This window comes from Microtus ochrogaster, chromosome 26 (genome assembly GCF_000317375.1).
Source record: "Microtus ochrogaster isolate Prairie Vole_2 chromosome 26, MicOch1.0, whole genome shotgun sequence".
NCBI classification, from domain to species: domain Eukaryota; kingdom Metazoa; phylum Chordata; class Mammalia; order Rodentia; family Cricetidae; genus Microtus; species Microtus ochrogaster.
In genome coordinates, this window is record NC_022025.1 from 4,589,596 (window position 1) to 4,602,589 (window position 12,994).

The 12,994-nt window shown below is 43.1% G+C and overlaps 1 protein-coding gene across 1 annotated transcript in view; it reads left to right on the plus strand.

Annotated features, from left to right (window-relative positions):
- Positions 1-392: 392 nt before the first annotated feature.
- Abcb4 (ATP binding cassette subfamily B member 4) overlaps positions 393-12,994 on the plus strand; it is a 56,272-nt gene continuing 43,670 nt past the window's right edge. The window contains exons 1-6 of the mRNA XM_005358315.3: positions 393-560; positions 732-817; positions 3,137-3,191; positions 6,006-6,156; positions 10,991-11,048; positions 11,901-12,092. Of these exons, the coding sequence (XP_005358372.1) occupies positions 738-817; positions 3,137-3,191; positions 6,006-6,156; positions 10,991-11,048; positions 11,901-12,092 (536 nt within the window). The 5' untranslated portion in view covers positions 393-560; positions 732-737. The remainder of the gene's footprint in view (positions 561-731; positions 818-3,136; positions 3,192-6,005; positions 6,157-10,990; positions 11,049-11,900; positions 12,093-12,994) is intronic.

Genomic DNA, 12,994 nt, shown 5'->3' on the forward strand with positions numbered 1-12,994 from the left:
CTTCTTCAACAGGCGTCTGGTGATGATTCTGGGCCTGACCTTCATAATCCTCAGCATCCGGAATGTTATTTGGGTTTGGTGCCATGGACTAAAGCTGAGGTTGCAGAAGTGACGGCCTTGCTGCTCTCCCTGGGTTCTCTGAGCGTCTGGTTGCTGAGCCCGAGGACACTGCCTCCCTAAAGTGTTCTAAAAGAAAAGTCAGCTCTGGGAAAGAGTGACAGTCACTTTTTAGGGGCCGGCGGCCTGCCAGGCAAGCATATCTGCGGCCTTATCGGGGCTGCAGCTTGTGTTGAGCTGTGGGCGGCTGGCAGCTCGCCCGGGTGGGCGGCAGCGGAGGCGCGCGCGCCCCTGGCGGCGAGGGCGACGCGTTGGTGGCGCTGGGGCCTGCAGAGGCAGCGGGCTTGCGGGGACTCTCCTGCGGGCCCGGGCCCTCGCCCCCGCTGCAGCGGGAGGCGGGCGTCGCTGGCTCAGGACGCGTGTGGGAGGCGGGGACTAGCCACGACGAGCAAAGTCCAGGTCTGCACGGCACCCGCTGCGGCAGACACGCGCGCGAAGGCCAGGTGAAGGGAGGCCGCGCCGGGTGACCCGGGGTGGCGGGAGGGCGGCTGCAGCGGGACCAGCCCGGGAACGGCTCCCATCCGTGCGCTCCGCTCTGAGCCTTTGGCCCGAGGTCCCCTCTCCCCGGGGCTGGGTTGGGTGCACTTGGACCTGAGGCTGTGGTTTCTCTCCAGGCTGAGATGGATCTTGAGGCAGCAAGGAACGGAACAGCGCGGCGCCCCGGGACAGTGGAGGGCGACTTTGAACTAGGCAGCATCAGGTATACAGGGCCACAAAGCCACAGGCTTTGCCTTTATACCTGAGTTCTGGAAAGAAGTTGAGAAAATCGGTTGATGCCTCGTACCTTTGGGAAGAAATTTTAAGTGGTCTTGAATGTTGCCCGGTCTCTGTTTGGAATGGGTTGTCTTCAAAAGAACTCCCCTCCTTGGGGCATGGGTGATTCGATGATGTATCGTTGTATTTTTATAAAGTAAACATTTGAAGATAACTCTCTTTAACCATCATCTGGCTACAGCTAGTTGAGCCTCAGACACCTGCTGTTGATGTCGTTGCTTCTTGAACTAGGGTAGTGAAGCAAGACCCCCTGCTCTCATTTCTCTTCTTTGTCCCAGGTCTTCCCCTACTCCCATTGTAGACTGTGTTCCCCATGTTCCCTCTCTGGGGGTGGCGGGTGTGTGTGTGTGTGTGTGTGTGTGTGTGTGTGTGTGTGTGTGTGTGATGAAGAGCAACCTCATTCTTCCCTAACTTCTGCTTCCAAATCAGTTTTTGTCCAAGTGCAAGAAGGGAAACCGCAATGCTTCCTCTGCGATGAGCCTTTCTTCCTCCCTCTCTGTTCTGTCCTCCTCCAGCCCACAACGCAGCTCGCATACAGTCTTTTGTGAGGCAGAAGAGCCCAGTCAAGTGTGTGCGCGTTTCCTCTTTCATTGTGGGAATAGTGAATCATTTTCGCCCTTAGCTTCAAGCAGTTTATGAGGCTATTCCAGTCTCTGAGTTCATGCTAGGCCACCCGGAACTAAGTGACATGTGTCATGGGGTTGTCAGCTAGAGGGACAAATTTATCAGGTTCTGTAGTTGGTCTTCCAGCTGCGAGGCATCTGATTAGCCAACTGAAAGTATGCCTATCTGATGCTCAAACCGAAGTGTTACTCCCGACAGTGACATTGACCTGTTGTTCATTCTCAGAATCATGGCATTCATTCACAGAAAATTTAGGTTTGTCCATATAGAATTACAAAACCCTACGGGTGGTGTTACTTCTAATAGAAAAAAAAAATGTGGTTTTCTTGTCTGACAGTTTAGCTTGGGGATGACTGTGAATCTATTAATAGCTGGCATTTTCATGAAGAAGGCTATTTATGTGTTACACTCGCCGAGCACACTGACTAGAAAAAGAAGGGGCAGCTCCTGCAAAGGGGGCAGTAACCCTGGCGACGGAGCAGGGAAGTTCTCGGGGAAAAGTTCACAGCCTGGGGTGGAAAGAGGGAAGCAGCTCAAACTGAAATACAGAAGTTAAGAATAGCTTGATATTATAAAATGGTAAGATGAAATATGAGACTGAATCTTTTATAGTCATACCAAGGATTATACACTCAAGGGAAGCTAAGCCCACTTTCTGCTGTGTAGAGCAAATTGTATATGTGCTTCTTTCGAACATGGTGCGCACATAGTCTGTGGCACATTCTTTCATACATATAGGTGCCAAGTATGAAGAAAAATGAATGAAGTCAGGAGACCACAGCAGAAGTACTCGTCAGTTTTAAGTAGGGTGGTTACGGTAGGTCTTATTTTGAAGCAATTATTGCAAAGAGAATGGAAGGATATGAGCAGAGGGAGTCGTGGGTATTTGGGGATCATCTTCCTGACAGCAATACTTTAAAGCAAAAAGACCCTGCGATTGGGGCTGTGATTGTTGTACCCAGAAAACAGAGCTAGGTACAACAAGCAGAGAAGCTAGCCTGCTTCTCTGAGCAGCCTGAGTAAGGCAGGGAGTGGGAGTTGCATTCACCAGGACTCACAGAGCCTGAGGACTCAGTGACCAGTAGGAAGGTTTGGATTTCACTGAGAAAAAGTGCAGCAATTGTTCTTGCCTGACTAGAGAAGTAGCCTGGGTTTTAAATGATTATGTTGGCTACAGGTTGCCAAAACCCTGGACCAAACATAAACAGAAGTGAAGTGGGGAGGTTACACAGGATGCCAGCCTAACGGGAGAGACGTGTTTGGATCTTAGATGCATCTTGAATGCAGAAAACAGTATTTCCTGAAACTACTTCCATCACTTGGAAGAGTTCTCTCTCTATAGGTCAATTTGTACTTTAGGAACAGAATGATTTAAATGGTTTGGTAAGCATTATTAAGATGTTCATCTTCTCTCTTTTTTATTATTTATCCATGTCCTTGTGGTACCTTGGACAGTTACTTGACGGCTGCCTTGCTGCCGTTATTTGTGAAGCTGGATACTCCTGGCAATGGTAGTCTTCTTGTATTTAAAAATGTTCTGATTCAAAACCATAGCTACTAATATTTACGTTCAACTGGTTGTTGACAACAGTTTTAAATTCGAATGATTATATTTTTACAGCAACCAAGGCAGGAATAAAAAGAAGAAAGTGAATTTAATCGGACCATTGACACTGGTAAGCTGTGAAATACTAAATGGGAATAATCCTGCCTTTCCTTCAGGTTTAGGAGCTTGAGTCAATAGCCAGCGAGCGAGTCCTTTAAGTCTGTCTGTCTTGTGCAGCACTGGACTGTTCCTGCTGCACTCGTGCTATAAGGCTGGCTTATTGTAAACAGTGGCCTCGAATCACAAGACAGATGAACACAGGGGGCAAACTGGCTGTGCGCTTACTGCTACATAGGGAGACAGAACAAAATGAAACATTTTAGAAACACCCTGGAAGCTCATTGACTTCACGAAACATCTTGCTCCATAAAAAAAAAAAAACAAACAAAAAACCCTGTCTATACCTCCCAGCCAAAAAAAAAAAAAAAGTAGTTGAAAAACGTTTAAAGCAAGAAATTTGTAAATGCAATTAGCTTACAAGGAAATTAGTTAAACTTATCATAACGATTATGGATTCTGGTTCTGCTTCAGGCCATTTCTAGTATTTCCCAAGGTTACAAGGTAAGGCAACGTGTATTTGGAAGAAATTGAATTTGTTTTCATTTGTAATGTGTCTCAGAGAGGCAAGGCAGAAAAGTGTTTACCTGCTTTGGGTAAATGTGATATGTTCCAAACAGACAGTCTTTGACAGAGAGAGAGAGAGAGAGAGAGAGAGAGGAGATTAAGTGCATGCCAGTTGAAGCCAAGTTAGAAAGCAAATGGATGAAAAGCATCAAACATCCTCCTGCCACTCAGCGGCCCCTACTCCGCTCACACTCTTCCCCCACCACTCTGTGTCTTTGTTTTAAACGTTTCACTGTGAGTACACTTTTATTTACTTTTTATCGTGTATGCCATATTGACTTGTAATGGACAATGGCCCAAGATCCCACTACGGTGTTTGCCTGATGTGTGTCCAGTGCAGCTGTCTGTGCCACAGCACTGTGTGGAGGTCGAGGGACAGTTTTGGGGAACAGGTTCTCTTCTCCCAAACCTGTTGGTTTCAGGGACCAAACTCACGCTGTCAGTCTTGAAGGACAAGTACTTTTACCCACTTAGCCTTCTCACCAGCCTAGAAAAAAAGAATTTTGTTTAGTGCCATGGGGAATACAGTGTGAAACATTTTAATTTCAGTTTAGAACATGTTTCCTATAGAAAAAAGAAACATACTTGATGCAAAGCAGAGCGACGGACATTTCGTTTGCCTTTACTAATTTTAGTTTAAACTAAATTTAAGTTTAATCATTATCCTGTGTCTGAGTAGACATTTTGGAAGGAAAAACCAGAACAAAACTGGTATAGTAGAATTAAAAATGCCTTGTTTTGTTGAAAAAGACCAATCTAGATTTGCTTAGGAAAGCTGCTTAACTTTAAATTTGACCTTAGAAATTTAAATTTGATTCAGCTAACATGAAAGGCATTAAAACCCTCTTCAGTGTCATACAATGTGCACTAAAAAGCACCACAGGCTGTCTGACTGTGTGCCTAGAAAGGAGGCTGGAAGATGCTCATGATTAACCCCTTCACTTAGACCACTAACAGCAGACACAGGTCCTTCTGTAGTAGTCAGGATCCTGTTTACATTTCCTCCAGATGTTTGTCACTGCCTATGCTTTATTCTAAACTCTTTCTGGTTCTCAACCATCATTTCCGCCGGTTCTCTTGCTTGCCCTGTGTGTTTGAGGGTGGAATCTGCCCCTGCTGCCCTTGGCCTCAGATGAACACTGAAACTCTTTGAGAACTGTTTGCACACGTGCTCAGTCTCCACTGTGTGTTCCCAAACTCAGCACCACTCGATATTGACCAGTGTGACTCAGCCTCCGCCCTCAAAGATGCTGCTTCACCACACTGAATCACTGTGTACTTTTCAGATAACTGTTGCTCGTCTCCAAACGGAGATTTGGGGGAAATGAACAGAGTATAAAGTTTAAATGGAGAGGAATAACACAAGAGACTGAGATCAAGCTAAAATGGAGATGTTCCAACAAGGCTGTAGTCTAGAAGACAGAGGAGAAAGAACGAAGAAATTCGTAAAAGAGTCAATCAAAAATATTTTGCAAAAGGTGTAAATTGGAGAAGATTAAAAAGGCAGAGTTGCAGTTGTCCAAAGTGGTATTTAATCAGTAATTAGGAACTGCATACTTCACTGTGATAATTGGTACCCACCCTGCTGCCCAAAGGTAACACCAAATCCCAAAGTTCCAGTGGTCTCTCCTCCCTGTAATGTGACCTCCAGGAGAGCTGCTGTGCTCTCTGTAGTTGTGAGTCACCTTTCTTTGCAAACCTGCAATCCCGACTTGCTCCACGGTCCCTGTTCTTTTCCAGTTGTTGCTCTCTCATCTTTCAAGACTCTTCATGAGCAAAACTCCCTAAAACCCACAGACAGATACTCCATAACCTTTCAATGAGCCGTTCATTCCTGAACTACCTTTACAGGCCAATTTTACCCTTTCAAAGGGTTCTGGCCTCAAACTGAGAAGGTCTGTTTGTCCCTATTTTCCATTCTGCTGAAATGATATTCTGTGCCTCCACTATTGCGAACTTCATGTCTGTCCTCAACTCACTTTATTTCACTGCACAACCTCTGAGAGATTAAATAATATTTCTCAATGAATCCCACTCTTTATTCCCTTGATTAGATTGCAATAATTCACCCAAGTTAAACATTAATTAAGTCGAAATAGATTGATTTCCTTACATGTACATAAATCATGAAACTAATATGATAATTACCTGGATTTTGATAAGCGCATTTGCACCTGCGATAATAGAAAGAACTCGAAATAAAAATTCCCAAAGCATAAATTATTAAATGGAATCTTATTTTGTTTCTTTTTTTTTTCAGTTCCGATACTCTGACTGGCAGGATAAATTGTTTATGCTCCTGGGCACCGTCATGGCCATAGCTCACGGATCAGGTCTTCCCCTCATGATGATAGTCTTTGGAGAAATGACAGATAAGTTTGTAGATAATGCTGGGAACTTGGCCTTGCCAGGTAATTGTTGCTCTACCCCTCCCTTTTTAAAAAATAAATTGTATTTATTTAACTGGGTGAAAGGTAGCAGAAACTGATCTTGATCAGCGTCATCTGTTTATTTATTGATGTAGACATCTCGGTGACCCTAAACACCACAAAGGGAGTTGTGAAACTTTCGTAAAAGTGCTTGAGCACTCATTCAAATCTCCAAAAGCACATTGTGATGTCAGGAAACTCTGACCCTAAATAAAGAGGGCCTATAGTATCACTCTGCAGTGTCTGTCCTCTGGTGATGTCAGACAGGTTTGAAATATATCCCAGCAATTCTTAAATACAGTAACTTTTGTAGGTTTTTTTTTTGAGTTTTGTCTTTTTCTCTCTTGCCCATTCTCATTTTTAAATTATCTATTTTCTATGTTTGTTTGTTTGTTTGAACTAATGAGATTAACTAGAATTGAATGAGGCACTTTACTAAATAGCAATGACCTCAGCATAAATCCAAAAGAATGACGTCACATGGGCCCACGTCACCTTAAAGGGGGTCCCAGCCACACCATTAGGGTAAGGAGCTTAATCTAGAACCAGTTCCATGGTTTATCCTAAGCCCAAAGGGCTTGTTCTTCTGAGAGACAATGAAGGTCTAGGAGGAGATAAACAAAGGGAAGTTTATTGGTACCTAGATGATAGAATAAAATAATAGTAAAGAAAAGCCAGTCTTCATAGCAAATGTAACTGAGTAGAATATACGCCATCATTTAGATGTCATTATGTATACATTTTCAGTCCCACTGATTGAGAACTACATATTTAGTTGCCATTAAAAAACGTAAGTCCAATTATTTAGAGAAAATGTGATTGCTTGATTAATATGGAAGATATGTTTACATTGACACTGATAAATATTAGTGCTTTTCAGAAAGCCAGTGGAAGCATCCAGACTCTATTTGTGTGAGGACAGAATTCCAACCCAGGTCTTCCTACCATCCCAGCTATAATCATAACCTTGTATATTTCCTCCAGTATAAATAATTATGCTTTCTCTATTTCAAATCAGTTTAGGTTTCTGATGCTAAACCAGTGACCCAAAACCTTAATGTAAACATTGTAAAGATAAGTTGAAAGGGACAAGATAGCTTTAAAGGCCATGAAGATGGCTCAGCAGTGAAAAGCACTGGCTGCTCTCCTATGGACCCAGGTTCAAATCCCAAAGCTCACATGGCCTCCAAGGACACTGCAAACCTGTGATGCATAGACATATACATGCAGGCAAAACACCTGTATATATAATATAAACTATATCTTTATAAAACAATATCGAACTTGATGTGGTGGTGCATGCCTTTAACCCTGGCACTCAGGAGGCAGAGGCAGATGGATCTCTGTGAGTTCAAGGTCAGCCTGGTCTACATAATGAGTTCTAGGATAGCTAGTGATAGTAGAGAGACCCTGTCAGAGAGAGAGAGAGAGAGAGAGAGAGAGAGAGAGAGAGAGAGAGAGAGAGAGAGAGAAAGAAAGAAATTAAAAGTATTTAAGGAAATGTAAGAGATAGGAATTTTCTATTTGTTCCCTTTTATTTCTTTATCTGTTACAATTACATATTAACTACATCAGTTATGTGTTAATTACACACACTCACACACACACACACACACACGCACACAGACGAATGATACCCATAATGGAACATATCAACCAAAAATTGTCTTCTATTTAGGGTTTAAAAAATCAGATTAATGTGGGCAATACATACGATGGAATGTTGCAGCCTTTAAAGGGGGATTTTGATGCATGACGCAGCATCAATGTACTTTGAGGATACTATACTAAGTTAAATTAGCTGAGGAATGATGAATATTGTATGCACTATTCACTTATACGGATTACCTAGAGTAGTAAAATTCATAGAAGCATGAAGTCGTCCCCAGGGACTGTGGGAGCAGGATTTGGAGAGCTACTGTTGAATGAGCATAGGATCTTAGACAGTGCAGAAGACTGGTTGAACAAAAATATGGGAATATTTAACACCTTTAAGCTTAAAATGGTCAAAATGGTAAATTTTATTCTATGACCTTTATTTTAAATAACCAGCTTAAAACAATGCAACTGACTTACCATGAATGAATTTACCCCTGGGTCAAGTATCATAATCTTGCTTCTGTTTTTTTCTACAATAACTCAATGACTCGCTTATTTGGAGCAGGCTCCTTTGTTTTGCGTGTAGCTAATTATGCAATTCAGTGGCTTTGAAGTTGGCAGGTACTTTGTGCTAAGGTCCAAATTCAAGGTCTCTCTGGGGAATTGAATGAGCCAGAGATTACCGAGTGGTGGACTGAAGAGGGTTAACAATTCCATCACTGTATCCTTAGATTATAAAGCCTGAGGTTTGGACTCCTGATTCGGAAGTCACATGGTCACAGGTCATATTGCCTGTCATGGAGGATTTGTGGTGGGGTTTCCGATAAGTGACGGATTTCTAGTCAGTAATTCATTCTGTAGGTTGTGGAAGCAATAGGCTTCGTTCTCTTTCCAGAAAAATGAAGTCACGGATGAACTCGCTCCAACTGTAGAGTGTCCATTGCTGTGTTTATCGACGTAGAACTGAGCTAAAAATCATGGGGGTTGAGTACTGAAGTCTTGGCTAATCACATAGAGGGCTTTTGCTTGTTTGTTTTGGATATTTTAGTAGGCTATATAGAATTTTGTTGGACTCTTGGGCAACTAGACTTACTGAAAGCCGAGTGAGAACGGAGAGAAGGTTTAGATTCCAAAAGGCCCAAGAATGGCTAACTGTGGACGGAGCCATTGTCAGCAGAGTGACGTCACTTCATGACAGGGTTGCTGTCTCACAATGACTCGGTTGTGCACAAACTGTGAACAGACGTTATTCATCCAAAACCTTAAGAACAGAGTCATAGAAAACAGTTCATCTGAGGAGAATTTGTTATTGTTTAAGACAATTCTGTGTGGTTATAATCATCTAGAAGATTCTGTGGGGAAGTTGCTGCAGCTTGCAAGCTCTTGCATTGCTTCGTGGTAGAGAAGAAAGAATGTGTTTGAGCTCTGACTTATATTAACCGTCCACAGCACCCAAGCTGCCGGAACAAACCCCACCCATTTGTTTTAATGCTGGGAAATTCATGTGATAAAGGAATTCCCGAGCAATCTAGAAAAGAGTGTGTCAGTTCACTTTGAGAGTCCCACGTGATAACGCTGACACTTCCTTTATTCCTTAATGCCACTGTTACTATTTTCATCCTTCTTGGCCCGTGACTCTCAGGAAGAAGCGGGTAGGACTGAAATGCTCATAGATTCATCTTTCCTAGAAGGGGAAGGGGAGAGTCCACTTGAGTTACATTGTCCTTGAGGAAAGATTTTAAAGGTTTGATGTAGAGATCGGAACAGATAAAAATGTAAGGAAGGTTTCACCTAATCTCTAGGTTTAGGGGGAGAAACACCTCGTGATTTCTACAAATACTTCAAATACAAATACAGCTTCAGTATTTATCCGCCTCTCACTCCAAGCATGGTGCTCAGGATGGAGAAGGGCGCACACAGCTGTGCAGAAGCCAGAGGAGAGGGTTCCTCAAAGACTCAGCAGGGTCTGGGACGTGCACTCACCGAGACCGCACTCCGGCAGCACTCCTGGCAATCGACCCCGACATAGTTTAGGTTTAAAATAAATTTGAACTTTTTATCTTCCACTGGAGAAAGATAAGAAAGGCACACAGCCGCACAACAGCACGAAAACATGACCGCTGGGTCAGTCGCACAGGACAAAAGGATAAAGAAAGAACACTTCCTCTCCTGGGGAGCAGAGGAGGGGAAGCCCCGCCTGGTACTTTCGCAACAACGCTTCAGGGATACTTTATCCCGCTACTTCGTAAATGCTGTAAATAGACGGTCTGCTTCTTTCTTTTTTTCGTGGGTGTGTTTGAAATGGAAATAAGCCATCACCACACAAATCCATCAGCACAGCGCCCTGTGAGAGCAAAGGGCACTCTGCCTAGGCCTACAGATTCCTGCTTGCTTGCTGTGTGGCTTCGGACGCGTTTATTTCTCTCTGCGTCCGTTTCCTTTTCCATAACATGATACTTTTTGAACTATCTTTACCTCGTAAGGTTGTTATGACAGTTAAACAAATGTTTGTAAAGTATTCAGAGCAGAACCTGGTTTGTAATGAATAGGAATTGTCATTTAAACAGGACAATTTGGAATGTCTAGTTGACATTTTTATCACGTTAGCTCACATTAATCAGTACAGTTCTTTTCAGTTACAACTACCTAAAACACACGTATCCAGTATATCCAGTGCTGTTGTTAGTAAGCAAGACATATTGTAAGACTGACTGATTACCGCAGATCCAGGGGCTGATTTTTGAGCCGCTCTTTTGGGATTTCCCCTGTCTGTAATTTTCTGCTTTTGTCCCTGGGAAGTATGTAAGAAAAAAAAAGTTTAAAAATAAAAATTGCAAGAGCAAGTCTTTTGAATCTCCATAAACAGCAGTGTCCACCAAACCTCCAAGTTTCCCTTCTGTCCAGTTTCTTTGGCCTCCTCTGTCTTCAGTATGCTGTGTGACACCTTGACTCTGCCTTCCACGTGCCTTAGGAAACTGCTGGGCCACAGGCCCAGGAGTGTACGGGAGGGGTAGGACCAGGAGAGCGGGTCCCCCATCTGTGCCTAAACACATAGGCCTGTGTTTCAGGGAACTACAAAGTACATTGGGTGTGAAAAATTTTTTTCTTTGAGAAACTAGGCTGCAGCATCACACAATTATATTACTAACAGATTTTTTAGTCTAGCAATTCCTATTAATAATCTCTTTTTAAAATATTCTTTTTTGTTTTTATTTAGTAAATTTTTCATTGTCAATGATAAATCCAGGAAGACTTCTGGAAGAAGAAATGACTAGGTAATTTATGTGTGTGTATACAACTGTGCGTTCCTTTTAAGATTCCGCTAAAAATGGTCTCTTACTGCAGTGTTTTAAGAATATATAAAATACCCGATTTCTTTCCCGAGCTCCACCTCCGCCAATTGTTTGTGTCCCAGCCCCCAGTTTCAAGAAAGCTGCTTGCTTATGACCCTTTACCTGCATGTGGTTCCTAGCAATAGATATGCTTTTCATAATCGTGGTAATCTTTTAATAAAATTAGTAAAGCACAATTATCTACAGTTTTTATTCCCATTTCGTCATTCTGATTCCAGTAGAGCCATGTACGCCCTCCGCGCCCCTTCCAGTCTTCCGAACAAATCTCAAAGACCTGGAGCACAATGTCTGCATATTAATTGCTCTGACCTATGAACAAGGGATTTCTGCATGCTAAAGCAGGTCTGAAAAGCAAATGGAAATGAGTTTGTCAAATCAGATTAGAGACAGATTTTAAATCATTGAGAAGGAATTGAGTATTTTAAAAGAAAGTGTTAGCCAGTTAGTTACACTTTGTTCCAAACCAATTTGAATTTATTAAATTTCTTATAAAATTCATGTTTGAAAAATAAAGTCTGCAAAATAGGATGATTTGGGGTTTCCTTATGGAAAAACCTCCCTCTAAGAACTGTTTTACATGTTTTATATGCTTAGTGCTGTTTGCCACGTGGAAGGGGTAGAGACATTTTCAGAATAAGTACACAAGCCCAGGCTACAGTTAGGACAAACTGTCACCAGTTTAAAGCAGAGCACTGCCACCGTTGTTGGAGGGAATCACAGCAGGTGTCACTGTGTGGTATTTCAGCCAAACGTGCCTTCCCCATTGTTTTCCAGATATGCATATTACTACTCGGGACTAGGTGGTGGAGTCCTTATTGCTGCCTACATCCAAGTTTCCTTCTGGACTTTGGCAGCTGGTCGGCAAATAAAGAAGATCAGACAACACTTTTTTCATGCCATCCTCCGACAAGAAATGGGCTGGTTTGACATCCAGGGCACCACTGAACTCAATACGCGTCTGACAGAGTAAGTGTATTGTTGGCGCCACATTTCCATGAAGAGATGACGCACTCCACTCTGTGGGAAATGTTAAGGGATGTTTAATGTTTAATGATTGAAACATTAAATCATGACTTTCCGTGTTAGTTATAAATTGAGTGTATATCTGATAGTCATATAGAAGCCTCTATAGCTTATGTCACATGCCCCATTTATGTTCGGGTTTGTTTCCCCCTCTATTTAGTGAATCTATTTGAAGACTGCGTGTGTGTCGTACACGCATTTCTCTTTCACGGTGCTAGCCCCTAAAGATGGTGGAATGGATGAGCAAGTGGTGGCCTTAACTACAAAGACTTACTTTAGTAACGGTGCCACGTCACTTGTTTAACGAATACTCGAGGGCCTGTTAAATGCTAAGCGTCCTCCTGGGGACTCGGGACATGAGCAAACAGAGCAAGCTGCTCTGTCTCTTCGGTGTTTTGCTCCAGTAGGGGGAATAAATGATCAACTTTCCTCACTGGGCATTCTGGCGCATGCACAGGTAAGGTCAGGAAGAGAGAGAAGACCAAGGCGTTTGGGGCCTTCGTGCTTCACTCTGAAAGAAACGGCAGCCGTGACAACACTGGAAGATTTCCTGTCTTTGGACGGTCACACTACAGTCACACGACAGTCACACTACAGTCACACGACAGTCACACCGCAGTCACACTGCAGTCACACTAGAGTCACACTGCAGTCACACTACAGTCACACTGCAGTCACGCTGCAGTCACGCTACAGTCATGCTGCAGTCACACTACAGTCACACTGCAGTCACACCGCAGTCACACTGCAGTCACACGACAGTCACACTGCAGTCACACCGCAGACACACTACAGTCACACTGTAGTCACACTACAGTCACACTGCAGTCACACCACAGTCACAC